The following is a 22,574-nucleotide window of genomic DNA, read 5'->3' on the forward strand; positions in this document are numbered from 1 at the left end:
ATAAAATTATGTATTCTCTTTTATTCGTTTTGAATATGTATTTGTTGTATGGCAAATGATTTGATTTGAAACCTATTAGCATTATTATTTTTTGGAACAATTGAATTACTAGTAAAATTCTTGAGTGCGCGACGCAGAGGGAATTACAGAGATTGCGCGCGTGAAGTCAGAGAAAACACTTCCCTAGCAATAGCTGCAGCAGACTTTTGCGTGATTACGTCAAGAGAAACCTAGGCTTTAAAATGTAGTGGCTAGTCGCGCATGTAAATTCTATTGGTCGATCCAGCGCACGCGCATTACTTCAAAGTATTATCAATTTTGAAATGTAATGGCTAGTCGCGCGTGTAAATTCTATTGGTCGATCCAGCGCATGCGCATTACTTCAAAGTATTCATAGTGGAATTGTGGAACGCTAGGAACTTCAAGGCCATCTCTGTTTACTGTCGATCGGCTCTCCCATCGAACAGTTGGGGTTCCCCCCTGCAGCACTTCTTCCTTCTGCCTTCATGATCGTGCAGTCGTAGCCCGGTACCACTGCCACAGTGCCACTGCCTCTTGACCTTGGCAGCACAGAAACAGAAAGCAGATGTCAATTTCAGTTCAGAATTCAGGTTTTGATAAAGTTTGAAATTAATGTCATGCCAAATCAATCAAAATCATTTATTTTATATAAGTGAAAACTCCTGTTTTATTCCGTATTTTTGCATTCTCTGACAATATTGACAATGGATATTATTGTAAGTAGAAAATAAGAAGACAAAAGCTCATAACCTAAAAAATCGAATTTTTTATTTTTTAAATAAATTTTAGTTTATTGTCTCATAATATGTTCTTATGTAAAGGTTGACAATTTCAAATTTTTTAGAGTTATATTTTAGAATGAAATAACGCAAAAAGAAATTAATCTGTTGAGTAATCCATAGGTAACTTAAATAAAAATTGTAATACATTTGTTACAGTCATTACACACTGTTTTTATTATGTGTGCATAATTTTACTATAATGTCAGTTTTTTCCGTTTTTATTAAACTTTAATAATGTTTTCTGTTGGTTCAATAAAATTATTCCTTGTACGATTCAATTGTATTAACTGAAAAAGTTTTGCAAAATTGAGTAGCAGTAAGTCCCCTATTGTAAAACTATTTATTAAGTTAACTAATAAAGTTTTATTACAGGGAGACCTTTCAGTTGTAAACAATATATCTACACCCGAGTGCAATCCTGATAATAATTTCCAAAAAGAAACTGCTTTGCCATTCCAACAGGTGTTCATCAAAGAAGAATTTTATGGTAAGTTATGCCATAGAGAAACAATAGCGTAAGTAGATATCCCATGGTATAGGGCGTTTATGTCGCAACTTTGACTGTTATCTCAAGCCGATTATTGTAGATTTTTACTGTTTTGCCCGGGAAAGAGTGTTTGAACGGCACAATATGAGAGACTACCAGCGTCATAAAGCTTCCAGGAAAGAACTACAAGGACTATCAGCTTGAGATAACAGTAAAAGTTGCGACATAAACGCCCTATATCATGGGATATCTACTTATGCTATTGTTACTCTATGGTTATGCTTTCTTTAGGAAGATTTACTTCTAACCGTCAGCATGTGTAAAAACTATAGTTACACCAGCCTATAAAGTACCAAAATACTATTCACACTCAAACCAGTTAGTGCAAAAGGTTTTCTAATGCAGTCAACAGTCTATTATTTAAACGGTATTTCCTTTAATATTGTTTGACAGCCTCTTTACACACTAATAATGTTTTGCAATACACTTACAGCTCTGTTACTTGCGTTTTTCAAATTCTCCGCATGATTATTCAACGTCAATTTCAAATTTATTGTAAGACACACAAAAATGGAGAATAAAGTGAAAAAATCAAAATATAAACAATGTATGGTGTAATTGTACATCCAGTTCATGATGACAAGTATGTTGGCACTGGGCGTACACTTTAGCCCAACGTATTAATATAAAATACAACGTAGCACACTCTATTGAATTTTGCTAAAATAGGGGGGTACTATGGTTAACCATGTACTAGAAAATCCTCTATCATTGAGAGTGATTAATAGGAATTAGGAAATGTAGGCTACCAGGATGGGTTGAAGGCATGATTTATTTATTGACAATCACAAAACATGATTGAATGGAAAATACAATAGACCAGGACATAATATTATCGTAACATTATTTACATTACCATCCTCAACTCAGCCTCTTGACCCACATTTGTGCCTGAAGTTTCACCCATCTTTGATCTCTTGGGGTTTTCTTCTTGAAATAATCTATTACTTTCCTTGCCCTATTACCATAGGTAAGGAAAGTATTGCTTTCCGAAAAAAATTAAGGTATCCAAATTTACAAATTTCTATACATTTCAAGGTCCCCTGAGTCCAAAAAAGTGGTTTTTGGGTATTGGTCTGTATGTTTGTGTGTGTGTGTGTATGTGCGTCTGTGTACAGGATATCTCATCTCCCAATTAACGGAATAACTTGAAATTTGGAACTTAAGGTCCTTACACTATAAGAATCCGACACGTACAATTTCAATCAAATGCAATACAAGATGGCGGCTGAAATGGCGAAAATGTTGTCAAAAACAGGGTTTTTCGTGATTTTCTCAAAAACGGCTCCAACGATTCTGATCAAATTTATACCTAATATAGTCATTGGTAAGCTCTATCAACTTAAGTCCCATATCTGTAAAAATTTCAGAAGCTCCGCCCCATTTATGCAAAGTTTGATTTTAGTTTCCCAATTATCAGGCTTCAGATGCAATTTAAACAAAAACTTTCAAGTGGAAAAGATTGATCATAAATATCTCTACAATTAATGTCCAGTAACATTTTCACCTAAAATTGAAAATAAGCTCGGAATTCAAGAAAATGTGATTATTCAATCGCAAACTATTGGTAACTGTTGATTCTATTAAATCATTCACTATGAAGAGATAGCAGACCTCGTGTGTCTCCAGCGCTATTATCCTGTTACCAGCTGGCTCAGATCTTGGAATAGTAGACTTGAGATGCGCGTGAATACTAGCGTCAGGTGATCAATTTTTTTTAGTATTGCAACTTGTAGTGATGTAGTTAAATTCTACATACTTCCTGTTTTGAATAATATTCTAATTTTTGATAACAGTACAATTCCATTTTTAATACTCTTACTCTTCTTATTCTTTCTTATTTGTAATGAATCATTGTAATTTTTATTGTGAAATGAAAGCTATTTTTGGAAGAAATCCTGTAAGCTTCCATGTTTTCATAAATAAATAGATTTGAATCTAATCATACCTCATTTTTTTCCTTTTCAGAAGAGGCTGAAGAAGATGAAGATAAAACTGTCCAATCGAATGATTTATTGGAAGGCTTGGACGCTATCAGTAGCGACCTCAGGGTAGAAACTTCTGATCATATATTGGCGACTGAGGGTTTGTATTTCGTTTATAAAATACAATATTTTGCTGAGTATTATGTATAGTAGTTAAATCTATGAAGATGCCTATAGACAAACAATCACACCTAAAGCGGTTTCTAGACAGATTATGTATAAATGACAAAAGTTATTAACGGCCATTAAATAAAACGGCCAGTTATCAACGAAAGTTATTAACGGGCAGTTATTAAACTGCCAGTATTGGTTTAGTTGGACGCATAATTGTTATTCGTGAGAAATGCTGAAAGTTTGAAGTGAATCCCACTATATGTATGGGGTAGCTTTTTTTGAAACTACTGGACTTCACTTCTAAATTGGAAACAATATTATTGCATGGTAAGATTTTATTATTATTAGCTTATGGCTTTGAATGGTGGGGAGACCCAAGGGTAGTTCCACCTCGCCGTATATAGTCCAAAGTTCCCTAATGGTAAACCGGACACTATGGTTATAGTGAGCACAATACTTTAAGTTTACACTTTAAATTTGCATGGTAAGATAATGAAGAATGTCGTTTTTGTTGAACAAAAATGTTTCTTTGCACACTCTTCTACAACCTTTAGTTTCTATTCCATAAAAAAGAGACAAATTGAAGTTAATAAAAGTTAGAAAGTCATTAGAGAAATCTAGATATTTTATAAAAACTTCCTCTTTGCTTTTAATTTTCTGATGCCTTTTTCCAATACCCTATAAAATCTATTGTGAGATTCACGTTGAACTGTCAGCATTTGATGGATGGAAAGCATTCATATTATTTATTGGAAATTCTAACAGTTTGAAGTAAATCTCACTTTAGCAGTCAACTGCAAACGTGTTTGAGTTTTGTCAAAAAACCGCCACATTGCATCACCATTAATTTTTGCTTATTCATAAATTTTTGACCCAATTGACATTTTTTCAAGTCCGCTTACCTTTGCTTGAGTATTAACCGCATGTGAGTTAGCCCAGTATAATGACGTGAGAGGTGACTGTCATTGGTTTTGCAAATGTCTCTTTAATTAGCATTGCATAGTTATGCGATGGAAATTCATTGACTTGAATCTCAATCTATTTTCTTCTCACACTTTGGAATTGGAATAATTCATTATAGAAATATCAGTTATCATTAATTAGTTTATAAGGCCTCTATTTTACAGATCATATTATATTGGTAAACTGTATTGAATAACTCTTTAGAAATTGTCACCTATTATGAATTATTTATTATTACTAATTGTCACTTATTAGGCTGGCCACTAACGTAACGTTTCGCATGGCAGATACGACTGACAGACGAACAGTCTTTAGAGTGCACCTGACATAGAAGAGCACACAAAATACGATGCTCATCTGTACAGCGGTTTTTCGCCTGCAGATCTACGCCAAAGCCACAATCACTAACGTTCAGGTTTTCTGCTTTACCGACGTATTGAACGTGAAACGTTACGTAAGTGGCCAGCCTAACTTGACCTACGTTTGTCTACGGGTGAGCGCTAAGCTCATCTTTTTGTTATACTTATATTCAAAACTCAGCCCTAATATCCTGAAAATTCATATAATTTTGTTATAATAGCTGTTAGTTAATGTCCCGGAAAGTACGTTTTCAGCAAATATGTTGCGTTACTGACATCAGATAGCATACGCTTACAGTAGTATTCTACTATAGCATCGACCATTTAAGTTACCTGTTATTATTTATTTACCAGGAAAAACAATTGAATGAGTGAATGAAGATGTCATCGGAAATCTTCAGTGTAAATTTCCGAGTTGATTGTGATTGTCAATTGTATAACTAGTAGTTCTGTGAACAGTAGACCTCGCGCTCAGTGAGTTACATTGACCTGTTGTTATGTTTTCTCAAAAATTAATAAATAATTTATCAATTAAAAATGTCTAGAAAAAATCCTAAATAAACATAGAGCTTTCTGTTCTATATCGTACCGTGACGTGTCGTCCCGGAATGTGAGTGTGAGCGTTGTTATCAGGTCTGGCTGCAACTGTCTACAACGTTGATGGAAAGATACAATTTTCAAGATGTTCGATGTTTTTGAACGGGTTGTACTATAGTCAACTGTCTACTAACGTTAATGGAAAGATACATTTTCAAGATGTTCGATGTTTTTGAACGGGTAGTATTGTAGTCCACTAGACAGCTGATTTATGATGAATAATTCTATAGTCTGATTTTTACGGTAATATTGGCGTATGAAGGAAGCTCCTTTTTCCTTTTATATTATCCTTGAAATGCAAAATTTCCAAAAACCTTGTATATACGTCGACGCGCAATTTAAAAAGGAACATACCTGTCAAATTTCATGAAAATCTATTACCGCGTTTCGCCGTAAATGCGCAACATAAAAACATATAAACATTTAAACATTAAGAGAAATGCCAAACCGTTGACTTGAATCTCAGACCTCACTTCGCTCGGTCAATTATCAATTGTATAATTACTTTTTCCATCTTCTTCGATTATTTTACGCCCATGAACATTTGGATGATTGCCATTTCATAACCCAATAAGGTACATCAAGCAAAGCCATCAATTCTGTATTTACAAGATACATAATACATCATACCTGTATTTTGCAAGATTCATAAAATTGTTGTGCTTTCATTGATGATATTTGTTTCTAAGAGATGCTCAACTGTTATTTTAACTTTTTAGCCTTACATTTTTGGAAATATGAGAGTTATTTTTCGTATTGAATTTTACTATCTCTGTCTTCTTTATTCCATTCATTATTATTCATTTAAATTGATATTCTCATTCTTTTTTTAATTTATTTTATTTGCTCTATCTTCTCCAATCTTTATTTCATCAATCTCATTTAATTACTATTTTGGCCGAGGTGCTGCTGGTCTAGAATAGTAGGCCTAGCGTCCCATCAACCCAAGGTGCTAGATTGGTAGAACCCCACCGAAAATCCGGGTTCTTTTTATATTCATAATCCTCTATATTCTACATCCTTACCCCTCACCTAGCCTTAATATCCTCCTACTTGTACCTTTCATATTTTCCACTCCCCTGTAGATTTTGCAGATTTAATTCATTCATAACACCCACCATTTTAATTTTCAGCATGCATTTTCACAAATATGTTATTATATTTTTAATGATTTTTTTTTATCATAGAAGTGTTATTATTTTGTTTATTATTGTTACCAGCGTTTGCCATAGGTCTTGACAGACCTGGCAATGTAAGATATATTAAGTAAATATCAAATATCTTCTCATAAACAATCTATTCTTGAATTGCATAAAAATAGTTGGTTAGAGAGAAATACCACTGAGTTAGCAATTTTATGTAGGATTTCCTCAAGAATAACTTTCAATGCAAAAACACACGTGGAAAAGTGGAAATATTGGTTACAACAAGAGGTGAGCGCCGCGCTCACTGTCTAACAACGACCAGTGACTTTTTCAAATGTCGACCAACGTTGTCAATAACTAGCACACATCAACCCGTTTTTGTATTGTAATCTACATGTAAATTGATTTAATACATATTTTCATTCTTGACTTTTTGTTTCAGATACAGAGTGTGAAGAAAGAGTTAACGATTTTGGGTATGGCGAAGAGTTGTCCACTGTTGGTGGTGAAATGGAGGCAGCTGCGTGTCCCAGCATCCAGCTGAAACGGAAGCCTGACAAATGTGGCCACTGCAGCTACACAACTGTCAACCCACAACAGCTGATGCAACATTTCCAAACCAACCATGCCGACCAGTACCCGTTCGTTTGTGATTTCTGCGATTTCCGATGCTTGGTGCGAAAAACGCTCAATGTGCACACGAGGACGGAACACGCAGGCGAAAAACGCTTCAGCTGCGAGTTTTGTGACTACAAAGCGGTGCGACTGATCTACTTGAAGCGACACGTGGTCGTGCATTCCGACGAAAAGCGGTTCAGCTGTGAGTTTTGTGATTTCAAGACCCGCTACCATAGCAACCTGCGGACCCATCTGCGGAACCATACCGATGAAAAGCCTTACAGATGTGAGTTGTGTGAATACAGCTCGCGGTTTCTGAGCAACCTGAAAACGCATCAGAGGACACACACTGGTGATAAACTGTTCAGTTGCGATCATTGTGATTATAAAACCTCGTTCTCTGGTAACCTGAGGAAGCATGTCAAGAGCCACAAATGAGATTCACTTCATCAAGCATGCACAATCCAGTGGTCAGCATTCCAAACAACAAATTATACAGCATAGTGGCAAAAGCAGTCTCCTTCAAGAGAACTGCAAAATTGGTGTCACATGCTGTGCAATCATGTTGTGTCACATGAGCCACCAAGAGTAGGCTACCAGCCAATAATCTCCTTTTGGAGCTTAACCGAAGTATCGAATATGTTTATCTGAAATCTGAATTCATCATTTCGATTTTGAACATGGAGAATATTCTGCTGGGTCCGCAAGAGGGAAATGCTAGTAATAATGTGCCAGAAGCAGGTGCTGCACAGGAGGACGTCCGGCTGCTCCAGCTGCTTATGCAGCAACTCATGGCCATCGTGATCGAGGTCACGGTCGCACTCGCTGACGCCTCTGTCGGGAACGTGGACGTGGACGAGTTGGCCCCATCATTAGGCTACCAGCCAATAGGAGGTATGTGAAGTAAACCTCATATAGATCATTAATTTTATTGCAATGATTTCTGAGTTCAGAAGAAATACAATCGTCAAAATCTGTTTATCGGTTTATCTTGTAAGCATCAAGAGTGTATTATACTCTAACAAAACAAGTTGAGACTTGGACAAAATGTCTGTGTTAAGGGGAGCAGACCAAAAAATAACTCCATAAGCCGTAATGTTAACATATGTACCTTTTACTAGAGATCCATCCAACCGATCAACCTGCTATTTTGAATACTGATTAACATGACTTTTTTACATACTTAAGCACAAGCTTTCCAGTTTTCAACAATTTTTCACCAAGTATGATTTTTTCATACTGCTCGAAAACACGGTATTGAATTACAAAAAGGCATATAAAAATGGAATTTAAAAATTATTTTTAAATAACCTCTATTCAATCTATTCTTAAATTGCATAAAAATAGTTGGTTGAACAGAAATACCACTGAGTTAGCAATTTTATGTAGGATTTCCACAAGAATAACTTTCCATGCAAAAACATACGTGGAAAAGTGAAAATATTGGTTACAACAAGAGGTGAGCGCCGAGCTCACTGTCTAACAACGAACGACCAGTGACTTTTTTAAATGTCGACCAACGTAGTCAGTAACTAACACACATCAACCCGTTTTTATTTATTCATTTATTCATAGACAATAGATACAAAGAAATACCAGTATCAGTTGATGTTCTAAACAATTATTTTATTAATGTATCTGATAAAGTCAATAATGTTCACATTGCAGAGAAAGACCCAGTAGTGTTACTTGATAAGTTTGTCATGCCAATTGAACTTCAAAATAATTTTAAATGGAAGAAGTTGAGCTCTAAAATTGTTCTGGATAGTGTGAAAAATTTAAGTTCCTCACATGCTGGTGATGTCTATGGACTTGGTGATTCAATATTAAAAAACATTATTACTGGTATACTCACACCAATTACCTTTTCAATAAACTTTGTTCTCTCTGAAGCTACTTTTCCTAATTGTCTCAAGTTGAGTAAGATTTGTCCAGTGTATAAAATAGGCGATAAGACACAACCCGACAGTTACCGCCCTATTGCCATTGTTCCTATTTTTGGTAAGATTATTGAATCTTTTATGTTTGCCCAAATGTATGAATACTTTGATTGTAATAATATTCTATATTGTCATCAGTATGCTTACAGGCCTGCTCATGATACAATAATGGCTGTTGAAACTATTATAAATAGGATCTTGGAGTCTTTTGAAAACAGATTGATTACAGGTGTTGGCTTATTAGACTTGCGAAAAGCTTTTGATTGTATCTCTCATAGTATCTTGAAAACGAAATTGCAGTTTTATGGAATTGCTGGAAAGGAACTAGAACTGATTGAATCATATTTGAATAGAAAACAAGTTGTAATTGTTGATAATAGAAAATCGGAAATTTTGGATGTGAAATCAGGCGTTCCTCAAGGTTCAATCCTTGGACCCTTTCTCTTCCTAATATTTATTAATGACATTCACTGTGGTGTGATTCCATTAGGCTTGCCTACACTGTATGCAGACGATACTACATTTACTGTGCTCTCATAAGAATATGTCAGATGTTAAGACAAAGCTATTCGAATGTATACAAGTATCCAAAACCTGGCTTGAAGCGAATAAACTTGTAATTAATGATGATAAGACAGAACTAAAATATTTCTCACTGAATAATGAAAATGAAAATCAAGCTGTTGTAGGTCTTTATATTGATAGCAAATTAACATGGAGGGAGCAAGTGAATATGTTGTGCATAAAACTGTCTAGAGTGACATATCTTATGTAAAAATTGAAATACTGTGTAAGTTCAGATGTACTTTTAACAGCTTATTTTGGTCTATTTCATTCCTTGTTAGCATATGGAGTTCTACTCTGGGGAAATAGTAGCACTGCCCCAAAGGTACTCATTCTTCAAAAGAAAGTAATAAGAATTATTGACAATCTTCAGCCAAGAGAATCATGTAGAGACAGTTTTGTAAAATTTCAAATCATGACAGTGCTAACATTATACATCTATAACAATTTAATGCAAGTAAAAAATAATCTCTATAAGTATGACAGTATTGGACACTCATATAACACGAGAAATCGATCAGATCTTGCTATGAGACGACTGATGTTCAATAAACTTCCTTTATGGGTGCGTAATCTGCCCGAAAAAAGCTTTTGAACATGTTTTAAATAGATGGTTAAAGAACCACCCTTTTATAATATAAATGAATACCTAGTATCTGACACAAATACTATTCAAAAATAATAATCTATAAAGAATTAGATTGTATTTCACTATAGGTATTATTATAGTAGTATTAAATTATTTATTGTATTATTAAGAATATTTAATTATATGTATACATAGTATTTAAAAAAACTGACTGTATTTTGACGTAGCCTATTACAATTAAGTTTGTTTAACGGCAATAGAAATATTCTTATTCAATGCAGGTGAAAACAACAGGCATTCGCCAAAAACTGCTCTAAACCTTAATTTGGAATACACAGTCTAGAGGTTATGTAAATGATAACTTAATTCACACACTATTTTGAGTCCAAAAAATGTATCTACTACAGTTTTGAATTTATCAGATTCATTAATTTCAAAATACAAATCCAAACAAAAACTTCCTTCACAATCACAAAAAATATTAAAAATTTCACTTGAATCCACAAATTATACTCATATTTGTATTGTAATCAATTTGTAAATTGATTTAATACATATTTTCATTCTTGACTTTTTGTTTCAGATACATAACGAGTGTGAAGAAAGAGTTTACGATTTTGGGAATGGCGAAGAGTTGTCTACTGTTGGTGGTGTAGAGACTTTTGGTGAAATGGAGGCAGCTGCGTGTCCCAGCATCCAGCTGAAACGGAAGCCTGACAAATGTGGCCGCTGCAGTTACACAACTGCCAACCCACAACAGCTGATGCAACATTTCCAAACCAACCATGCCGACCAGTACCCGTTCGTTTGTGATTTCTGCGATTTCCGATGCTTGGAACGAAAAACGCTCAACTTGCACACGCGGACGGAACACGCAGGCGAAAAACGCTTCAGCTGCGAGTTTTGCGACTACAAAGCGGTACGACTGATCTACTTGAAGCGACACGTGGTCGTGCATTCCGACGAAAAGCGGTTCAGCTGTGAGTTTTGTGATTTCAAGACCCGCTACCATAGCAACCTACGGACCCATCTGCGGAACCATACCGATGAAAAGCCTTACAGATGTGAGTTGTGTGAATACAGCTCGCGGTTTCTGAGCAACCTGAAAACGCATCAGAGGACACACACTGGTGATAAACTGTTCAGTTGCGATCATTGTGATTATAAAACCTCGTTCTCAGGTAACCTGAAGAAGCATGTCAAGAGCCACAAATGAGATTCACTTCAACATGCATGCACAATCCAGTGGTCAGCATTCCAAACAACAAATTATACAGCATAGTGGCAGAAGCAGTCTCCTTCAAGAAAACTGCAAAATTGGTGTCACAAGCTGTGCCATCATGTTGTGTCACATGAGCCACCAAGAGTAGGCTACCAGCCAATAATCTCCTATTGGAGCTTAACCGAAGGATCGAATATGTTTATCTGAAATCTGAATTCATCATTTCGATTTTGAACATGGAGAATATTCTGCTGGGTCCGCAAGAGGGAAATGCTAGTAATAATGTGCCAGAAGCAGGTGCTGCACAGGAGGACGTCCGGCTGCTCCAGCTGCTTATGCAGCAACTCGTGGCCGTCGTGATTGAGGTCACGGTCGCACTCGCTGACGCCTCTGTCGGGAACGTGGACGTGGACGAGTTGGCCCCATCATTAGGCTACCAGCCAATAGGAGGTATGCGAAGTAAACATCAGATAGATCATTAATTTTATTGCATTGATTTCTGAGATCAGAAGAAATACAATCGTCAAAATCTGTTTATCGGTTTATCTTGCAAGCATCAAGCGATTATTATACTGTAAAAAAACAAGTGGAGACTTGGACAAAATGTCCGTGTCAAGGAGAGCAGACCAAAAAATAACTCCATAAGCCGTAATGTTAACATATGTACCTTTTACTAGAGATCCATCCAACCGATCAACATGCTATTTTCAATACTGAATAACATGACTTTTTTACATACTCAAGCACAAGCTTTTCAGTTTTCAACAATTTTTTCACTAAGTATGATTTTTTTATACTGCTCGAAAACACAGTATTGAATTACGAAAAGGCATATAAAATGGAATTTAAAACTTATTTTTAAATAACCTCTCGCTAAAGTGCTAAGTAGTACTGTACACAATTTTAGACGTCGACTTCAAAGGGTTCCTGAAAAAAAGGTTCATAATATGTTAACATGGAGCTATTTTTTGGTCTGCTCCCCTTCACAAATTGTGGGAAATTTCAAACTTTTCTCCCCTGTAGAATCTGCAGATTTAATTCATATCACCCATCATTTTCAGCATGCATTTTCACAAATATGTTATTATTTATTATTGTAATTCATTTTTTATCATAGAAGTGTTACTAGTAGTTCTGTGAACAGTAGACCTCGCGCTCAGTAAGTTACATTGACCTGTTGTTAAGTTTTCTCAAAAATTAATACAAAATTAATCAATTTAAAATGTCTAGAAAAATCCTAAATAAACATAGAGCTTTATCCTAACGTACCGCGACGTGTCGTCCCGGAATGTGGGTGTGAGCGCTGTTATCAGGTCTTGCTGCAACTGTCTACAACGTTGATGGAAAGATACAATTTTCAAGATGTTCGATGTTTTTGAACGGGTAGTATTACAGTCAACTGTCTATTAACGTTAATGGAAAAATACATTTTCAAGATGTTCGATGTTTTTGAACGGGGAGTATTATAGTCAACTGTCTACTAACGTTGATGGAAAGATTCATTTTCAAGATGTTTGATGTTTCTGAACGGGTAGTATTATAGTCTACTAGAAAGCTGATTTTTGATGAATAATTCTATAGTCTGATCTTTACTCTAATATTGGCGTATGAAGGAGGCTCCTTTTTCCTTTTATATTATTCTTGAAATGCAAAATTTCCAAAAAAAACTTGTATATACGTCGACGCGCAATTTAAATAGGAACATACCTGTCAAATTTCATGGAAATCTATTACCGCGATTCGCCTCAAATGCGCAACATATAAACATTCAAACATTAAGAGAAATGCCAAACCGTCGACTTGAATCTTAGAGCTCACTTCGCTCGGTCAATTATTTTGTTTATTATTAGCAGTGTTTGCCATAGGTCTTGACAGACCTGGCAATGTGAGATATATTAAGTAAATATCAAATATCTTCTCATACACAATCTATTCTTACATTGCATAAAATAATTTGTTAAAGAGAAATACCACTGAGTAACAATTTTATGTAGGATTTCCTCAAGGATAACTTTCCATGCAAAAACACACGTGGAAAAGTGAAAATATTGGCTACAACAAGAGGTGAGCGCCGCGCTCACTGTCTAACAACGACCAGTTACTTTTTTCAAATGTCGACCAACGTAGTCAGTAACTAACACACATCAACCCGTTTTTGTATTGTAATCTACTTGTAAATTGATTTAATACATATTTTTACTTTCCTTGACCTATTACCAAAGTTAAGGAAAGTATTGCTTTCCGAAAAAAAATTAAGGTACCCCAATTTTTAAATTTCTATACGTTTCAAGGTCCCCTGAGTCCAAAAAAAGTGTTTTTTGGGTATTGGTCTGTGTGTGTGTGTGTGTGTGTGTGTGTGTGTGTGTGTGTGTGTGTGTGTGTGTGTGTGTGTATGAGTGTATGTGTAAACGATATCTCATCTCCCAATCAACGGAATGACTTGAAATTTGGAACTTAAGGTCCTTACACTATGAAGATCCGACACGAACAATTTCGATCAAATGCAATTCAAGATGGCGGCTAAAATGGCGAAAATGTTGTCAAAAACAGGTTTTTCGCGATTTTCTCGAAAATGGCTCCAACGATTTTGATTAAATTCATACCTAAAATAGTCATTGATAAGCTATATCAACTGCCACAAGCTGGCTCAGATCTTTGAATAGTAGACTTGAGATGCGCGGGAACACTAGCGTCAGGTGATCAATTTTCATAACGGCAAGGAAAGTTGTGTGAGTGCGCCACACCAGATTTTCATTCTTGACTTTTTGTTTCAGATACAGAGTGTGAAGAAAGAGTTAACGATTTTGGGTATGGCGAAGAGTTGTCCACTGTTGGTGGTGAATTGGAGGCAGCTGCGTGTCCCAGCATCCAGCTGAAACGGAAGCCTGACAAATGTGGCCACTGCAGTTACACAACTGCCAACCCACAACAGCTGATGCAACATTTCCAAACCAACCATGCCGACCAGTACCCGTTCGTTTGTGATTTCTGCGATTTCCGATGCTTGGAACGAAAAACGCTCAATTTGCACACGAGGACGGAACACGCAGGCGAAAAACGCTTCAGCTGCGAGTTTTGCGACTACAAAGCGGTGCGACTGATCTACTTGAAGCGACACGTGGTCGTGCATTCCGACGAAAAACGGTTCAGCTGTGAGTTTTGTGATTTCAAGACCCGCTACCATAGCAACCTGCGGACCCATCTGCGGAACCATACCGATGAAAAGCCTTACAGATGTGAGTTGTGTGAATACAGCTCGCGGTTTCTGAGCAACCTGAAAACGCATCAGAGGACACACACTGGTGATAAACTGTTCAGTTGCGGTCATTGTGATTATAAAACCTCGTTCTCAGGTAACCTGAAGAAGCATGTCAAGAGCCACAATTGAGATTCACAACAACATGCATGCATAATCCAGTGGTCAGCATTCCAAACAACAAATTATACAGCATAGTGGCAAAAGCAGTCTCCCTCAAGAGAACTGCAAAATTGGTGTCACATGAGCCACCAAGAGTAGGCTACCAGCCAATAATCTCCTATTGGAGCTTAACCGAAGGATCGAATATGTTTATCTGACATCTGAATTCATCATTTCGATTTTGAACATGGAGAATATTCTGCCGGGTCCGCAGGAGGGAAATGCTAGTAATAATGTGTCAGAAGCAGGCGCTGCACAGGAGGACCTCCGGCTGCTCCAGCTGCTTATGCAGCAGCTCATGGCCGTCGTGATCGAGGTCACGGTCGCACTCGCTGACGCCTCTGTCGGGAACGTGGACGTGGACGAGTTGTCCCCATCATTAGGCTACCAGCCAATAGGAGGTATGTGAATTAAACATCATATAGATCATTAATTTTATTGCAATGATTTCTGAGATCAGAAGAAATACAATCGTCAAAATCTGTTTATCGGTTTATCTTGCAAGCATCAAGAGTGTATTATACTGTAACAAAACAAGTTGAGACTTGGACAAAATGTCCGTGTTAAGGGGAGCAGACCAAAAAATAACTCCATAATCCGTAATATTATATGTACCTTTTACTAGAGATCCATCCAACCGATCAACCTGCTATTTCGAATACTGAATAGCATGACTTTTTTACATACTTTAGCACAAGCTTTTCAGTTTTCAACAATTTTTTCACCAAGTATGATTTTTTCATACTGATCGAAAACACAGTATTGAATTACAAAAAGACATATAAAATGGAATTTAAAAATTATTTTTAAATAACCTCCCGCTGAAGTGCTCATAATAGTGCTAAGTAGTACTGTACAAAATTTAAGACGTCTACTTCAAAGGGTTCCTGAAAAAAGGTACATATGTTAACATGGAGCTATTTTTTGGTCTGCTCCCCTTAACAAATTGTGGGAAATTTCAAACTTTTCTCCCCTGTAGAATCTGCAGATTCATATGACCCATCATTTTCATTTTCAGCATGCATTTTTACAAATATGTTATTATGTATTATTGTAATTAATTTTTTATCATAGAAGTGTTACTTGTAGTTCTGTGAACAGTAGACCTCGCGCTCAGTAATTTAAATTTACCTGTTGTCATGTTTTATCAAAAATGAATAAATAGTTTATCAATTTAAAATGTCTAGAAAAAATCCTTAATAAACATAGAGCTTCTTTCCTAATGTACCGCGACTTGTCGTCCCGGAGTGTGAGTGTGAGCGCTGTTATCAGGTCTGGCTGCAACTGTCTACAACGTTGATGGATAGATACTTTTTCAAGATGCTCGATGTTTCTGAACGGGTATTATTATAGTCAACTGTCTACTAACGTTGATGGATGATTCATTTTCAAGATGTTCGATGTTTCTGAACGGGTAGTATTATTGCATAGCCACCTCTAATACAAGGCCCCGGCCTACGATATTGCAACGTCGCAGTGTATGCCTAGAATCTAATACATGGTTGGTGAAAAAGATAAAAAAATAATACCAGCTGATCTTTTTCACCAATCATGTATTAGATTATAGGCCTACGCTGCGACGTTGCAATATCGCAGGCCGGGGCCTTGTTGACCGAGCGAAGTGAGGTCTAAGATTCAAGTCGACGGTTTGGCATTTCTCTTAATGTTAGAATGTTTGAATGTTGCGTCGACGTATATACAATGTTTTTGGAAATTTTGCATTTCAAGGATTATATAAAAGGAAAAAGGAGCCTCCTTCATACGCCAATATTAGAGTAAAAATCAGACTATAGAATTATTCATTATAAATCAGCTGACAAGTGATTTCACAGATTTGTGGAGAAGCCAGCCTATTGCTGTATTTCCATGAGGTCTATAGTTTCAATCAGGTACTTGTGGATGTGAATAATGCCTGAGGTCTACTGTTCACAGAACTACTAGTATTAGAGGTGGCTATGATTATAGTCCACGAGACAGCTGATTTATGATGAATAATTCTATAGTCTGATCTTTACTCTAATATTGGTGTATGAAGGAGGCTCCTTTTTACTTTCCTTGCCCTACTACCATAGGTAAGGAAAGTATTGCTTTCCAAAAAAATTAAGGTACCACAATTTCAAGTTTTCTATACTTTTCAAGGTCCACTGAGTCCAAAAACATGATTTTTGGGTGTTGGTCTGTGTGTGTGTATGTGTGTATGTCTGTGAACACGATAACTCCTTTCCTAATCAACTAATTGACTTGAAATTTTAAACTTAAGGTCCTTATACCATGAGGACCCGACGTTAAGAAATTCGAAAAAATTCAATTCAAGATGGCGGATAATTACTAAAAAACCATGTTTTTCACGATTTTCTCAAAAACGGCTCTAACGATTTTCTTCAAATTCATACCATGGATAGCTATTTATAAGCCCTATAAACTGACATGAGTCTCATTTCTGGGAAAATTGCAGGAGCTACGTAATATTCTTGAGAAAAATGGTGGATGATTACTAAAAAACCATGTTTTTCACGGTTTTCTCAAAAACGGCTACAACGATTTCCTTTAAATTTATACCATGGATAGCTATTTATAAGTCCTATCAACTGACATGAGTCTCATTCCTGGGAAAATTGCAGGAGCTCCGTAATATTTTGAGAAAAATGGCGGATAGTTACTAAAAAAACATGTTTTCACGATTTTCTCAAAAATGACGACCGATTTATTTCAAATTCATACCCTCTATACTCATTTATCAGCTCGATCATCTGGCATGAGTCTTTTTCCTGGGAAACTAATGGGGTCCACCTCAACCTTGAGAAATGGACTTTGTAAACTCCCTCTCGTGCATGAGATAGGTAGGTAGAGCAGTTTATAAAAAGAACACATAGTCGAGATATTTCATCTGTAGAACAGCTGTTTAATTTTACAATTTACACAAAGAAAAAAATGCTCTGAAAACAATTATATATGCACATCTACAGTAGTCTGATCGTAGTTTCAAACATGTTGCCGCCAATCGTCATTATGTTATTCCCCTAAATTATTCTTGTTTAAGAATGAGGCTTACAGTTCAATGAGCAAGGAAAGTTGTGTGAGTGTACCACACCAGATTTTTCCTTTTATATTATCCTTGAAATGCAAAATTTCCAAAAACCTTGTATATACGTCGACGCGCAATTTAAATAGGAACATACTTGTCAAATTTCATGAAAATCTATTACTGCGTTTCGCCGTAAATGCGCAACATATAAACATTTAAACATTCAAACATTGAAACATTAAGAGAAAAGCCAAACCGTCGACTTGAATCTTAGACCTCACTTCGCTCGGTTAATTATTTTGTTTATTATTACCAGTGTTTGCCATAGGTCTTGTCAGACCTGGCAATGTAATATATATTAAATAAATATCAAAAATCTTCTCATGAACAATCTATTCTTAAATTGCATAAAAATAATTGGTTAAAGAGAAATACCACTGAGTTAGCAATTTTATGTAGGATTTCCTCAAGAATAACATTCCATGCAAAAACACACGTGGAAAAGTGAAAATATTGGCTACAACAAGAGGTGAGCGCCGCGCTCACTGTCTAACAACGACCAGTGACTTTTTTGAATGTCGACCAACGTAGTCGGTAACTAACACACATCAACCCGTTTTTATTTATTTATTTATTCATAGACAATAGATACAATGCAGGTAAAACAACAGGCATTCGCACAAAAATGCTCTAAACCTTAATTTGGAATACACTGTTTAGAGGTTATGTAAATGATAATTTAATTCACACACTATTTTGAGTCCAAAAAATGTAACTACTACAATTTTGAATTTATCAGATTAATTAATTTCAAAATACAAATCCAAACAAAAATCTTCTTTCACATTCACAAAAAAATATTAAAAATTTCACTTAAATTCACAAATTATTATTATTATTATTGTCATTTGTTACGTGAAGCCACAAAGCTGAGCAGAGCTCAAGTGGCATGTAACATGTCATGAACATTTTTCTATGCAAAGTGTATGCATCTGTATCAACTCAAAGTGTAAAGGCACCACAACATTTCTCCATTATATAGGTACACGCTTCCACAAGTACATTAGTAATTGAAGACAAGAAAAGCCCATGACTACCACATAACTTAAACCTTTCAGGTACACAATTGAAGAACTTGAGTCCCTAATAAATAATATGGTCCTTTTTCCAAAAGTGTCAGTCTGTGAGCGGGGTACTGATATACAGCTGAACTCTTTGCTCTTGTGCTATAACCATGGCAAACTACATTTCCTTCAAATCTCTCTGAATTTCTGAAGACAAAATTAACAGTCTCAAGGAAGTGCAATGCTGGGACCGTGAGAAACTTGTATTTTCTAAAAATGGGCCCACATGAATTGGATGGCCGCAAGCCCTCCAAAACACGAACAGCTTTCTTTTGCATCTTAAATATTGTATATAAGTTATTTTTACTATTCCCCCAAAAGAAGATGCTGTAGCGTATTAGGGCTAAAAAATATCCATGATACACCTTCTGAGCTGTCTTTATAGTGGATGCAGTCCTCACAGTTCTCAGCGCAAAAAGTGCATGATAGAGCTGTTTAATAAGTTTTTTCAAGTGTTTATCCCATTTCATATTTTTTACAATTCCACTCCAAGAAAACTAGTAACTTCAACAGACAAACACTCCCTCCCATTTGAAGCATTCAGGTTTGAAGGTTCAGAATGATGTCCCGTCACGGCAAACCTGATATAGTTGGATTTAGTCATATTCAACTTCAATGCATTTGCAATGCAAATTATACTCATGTTTGTATTGTAATCTATTTGTAAATTGATTTAATACATATTATTTCATTCTTGACTTTTTGTTTCAGATACAGACGAGTGTGAAGAAAGTGTTTACGATTTTGGGTATGGCGAATAGTTGTCCACTGTTGGTAGTGAAATGGAGGCAGCTGCGTGTCCCAGCATCCAGCTGAAACGGAAGCCTGACAAATGTGGCCACTGCAGCTACACAACTGCCAACCCACAACACCTGATGCAACATTTCCAAACCAACCATGCCGACCAGTACCCGTTCGTTTGTGTTTTCTGCGATTTCCGATGCTTGGAGCGAAAAACGCTTCAGCTGCGAGTTTTGCGACTACAAAGCGGTGCGACTGATCTACTTGAAGCGACACGTGGTCGTGCATTCCGATGAAAAGCCGTACAGATGTGAGTTGTGTGAATACAGCTCGCGGTTTCTGAGCAACCTGAAAACGCATCAGAGGACACACACTGGTGATAAACTGTTCAGTTGCGATCATTGTGATTATAAAACCTCGTTCTCAGGTAACCTGAAGGAGCATGTCAAGAGCCACAATTGAGATTCACTCCAACATGCATGCACAATCCAGTGGTCAGCATTCCAAACAACAAATTATACAGCATAGTGGCAATAGCAGCCTCCCTCAAGAGAACTGCAAAATTGGTGTCACATGAGCCACCAAGAGTAGGCTACCAGCCAATAATCTCCTATTGGAGCTTAACCGAAGGATCGAATATGTTTATCTGACATCTGAATTCATCATTTCGATTTTGAACATGGAGAATATTCTGCCGGGTCCGCAGGAGGGAAATGCTAGTAATAATGTGTCAGAAGCAGGTGCTGCACAGGAGGAGCTCCGGCTGCTTATGCAGCAGCTCATGGCCGTCGTGGTCGAGGTCGCACTCGCAGACGCCTCTGTCGGGAACGTGGACGTGGACGAGTTGGCCCCATCATTAGGCTACCAGCCAATAGGAGGTATGTGAAGTAAACCTCATATAGATCATTAATTTTATTGCAATGATTTCTGAGTTCAGAAGAAATACAATCGTCAAAATCTGTTTATCGGTTTATCTTGCAAGCATCAAGAGTGTATTATACTCTAACAAAACAAGTTGAGACTTGGATAAAATATCCATGTCAACAAATTGTGGGAAATTTCAAACTTTTCATGTAAGCCCATATTACTGGATATAGTCAATTTGAAAACACAGTTTTTGCAGACTTGCTCGATTTGAATGTATCCAGTCTTATATTGGCTTGCTGCATGAAATAGAATTATTACAATGAAAAGTGGGAAATAAAATGCATCAACCTCCTATCTTTCCTATGCCTCTATCTTTAGATAGAAGTTCTGGATGCAAAATCTTTCCTGAGTCTTGTAACCAGTTTTCTGTCCTCACAAATGGTGATTCTGTCAAAATGGAGGTTCCATTGAGATGGATAACTCCAAAATTGTAGAAGATATTGATATTAGTGTTGAATAATGATTTATCAGTATTTGAAATTCCACAAGTCTTTGAGGGTCATCATTGGTGAAGTCAAATTCTCATAGCAGATGATTGACAATCTGATTTTCATGGGGCATGCTCACTACTTTGGATGTTATATATCCACCTTTGTTCACTACAACCAGAAATTTACCTTGGTTCACTACAATCAATGGGTTCATCAATCTATCCTTGTTCACAGCCACCTACAACACAGATCGCCGCGTTCTAGGGAGAATTGCAACGTTGCCAAGTAGTGCTCTCACTTGATAAGCCCGAGTTCCCAGCAGTTGAAAGCGAGTGGAAAGTCTAAGATTTCTCTGAAAATCAGCAGACAATTTTTGTTGAGAATCCAGATAAAGGATGTATTTTTTAGGGAATTCTGTTGCCATTTCACTGTGTAAAATGAAAATTAAATATATGTGAGATTGTCGTACGCCTCTGTAATATTGTGTGGCGAATAACATCTTATTAAAAACAAAAGTGATCTTCATCGTATAATGCCCGAAGGAGGGGCAATATTGAATCAGAAAACATTTTAAGTAATTGTTTAACATAGTTGTCGTGGGCTTATTACTATTTTGTTTTCTTGTTTTAAGTGGTTAGGTGGTAGAGTGGACATTATTGTACAAACTTCGCCATGTCAACAAAAATAAACATTGTGTTTTGTGAGCTAAATTGTATTTTTTATTATTGTATCTTATATTATTTTATTAATTTAATTGAAAGTGATGTAAATCCAACATAAGTAGCCAAGTTTAAAAATATTCACACTCTTTCCCTATGCAGCCGGCATTATGTACTTGATATCTCAATAATTCGGTCTGGATTAAGCTTTTTGTTTCATTTGGCATGAGCACATCAAACCCGGCAATTCACAATACTAATAAACAGCTATTTCATGCCGTATTAAGGTAGGCGCACACAGATCGTCATCGGACGATTAGATTTGATGCATTGTTTTCAATTGGAGTGCGCATACCTATCCGAATCGTATAGGTATGCGCACTCCAATTGAAAACAGTGCATCAAATCTAATCGTCCGATCCGTGCCGTCAGTCCGATGACGATCTGTGTGCGCCTACCTTTTAGAGGCCATTCTATGAGAGCGACTGAATTTTTGCGCTCGTCAACAGAATGCATGATTTATTATGGGGCGCGTCGGTTTCGCTCGTTTAGTGTTCTCCATATAACAGACAATTCATCCTGTTAAAAATCGGGAAGTATCCTTTGCCTCTAATCCTAAGCATCGAAACTATTTGAACCAAAAATATTGTTTTCCAGTGACTGAATATGGAATTTTTAAGAGAATTTTATAGAATTTTTCTGGAGTCTTGAAAACGCTAAATATGTAGTAGCGCCTGAACTATTCTTTACTATTGTAATCTTTTATAATGTATAAAAGTCTATAATCTACTGTTACTTGAAAA

General features: G+C 36.4%; 3 protein-coding genes across 3 annotated transcripts; all 3 read left to right on the forward strand.

Annotated features, from left to right (window-relative positions):
* The first annotated feature begins 558 nt into the window (after positions 1 to 558).
* LOC120350641 (zinc finger protein 714-like) lies at positions 559 to 21,822 on the forward strand. Its single transcript, XM_039425043.1, has 8 exons — positions 559 to 737; positions 1,176 to 1,290; positions 3,319 to 3,435; positions 6,956 to 8,025; positions 10,808 to 11,896; positions 14,221 to 15,265; positions 19,725 to 20,632; positions 21,347 to 21,822. The coding sequence occupies exons 1-4, from the start codon at positions 726 to 728 to the stop codon at positions 7,567 to 7,569; spliced, it is 858 nt and encodes a 285-aa protein (XP_039280977.1). The 5' UTR covers positions 559 to 725; the 3' UTR covers positions 7,570 to 8,025; positions 10,808 to 11,896; positions 14,221 to 15,265; positions 19,725 to 20,632; positions 21,347 to 21,822.
* On the forward strand, positions 7,812 to 11,440 carry LOC120350309 (zinc finger protein 544-like). Its single transcript, XM_039422963.1, has 3 exons — positions 7,812 to 8,025; positions 8,800 to 8,900; positions 10,808 to 11,440. Exons 1-3 carry the CDS (start codon positions 7,812 to 7,814, stop codon positions 11,438 to 11,440), a joined length of 948 nt encoding a protein of 315 aa, XP_039278897.1.
* LOC120350310 (zinc finger and SCAN domain-containing protein 2-like) lies at positions 11,683 to 14,834 on the forward strand. Its single transcript, XM_039422964.1, has 2 exons — positions 11,683 to 11,896; positions 14,221 to 14,834. Exons 1-2 carry the CDS (start codon positions 11,683 to 11,685, stop codon positions 14,832 to 14,834), a joined length of 828 nt encoding a protein of 275 aa, XP_039278898.1.
* Positions 21,823 to 22,574: the final 752 nt, after the last annotated feature.

This window comes from Nilaparvata lugens, chromosome 3, assembly GCF_014356525.2.
Source record: "Nilaparvata lugens isolate BPH chromosome 3, ASM1435652v1, whole genome shotgun sequence".
Classification (NCBI taxonomy): Eukaryota; Metazoa; Arthropoda; class Insecta; order Hemiptera; family Delphacidae; genus Nilaparvata; species Nilaparvata lugens.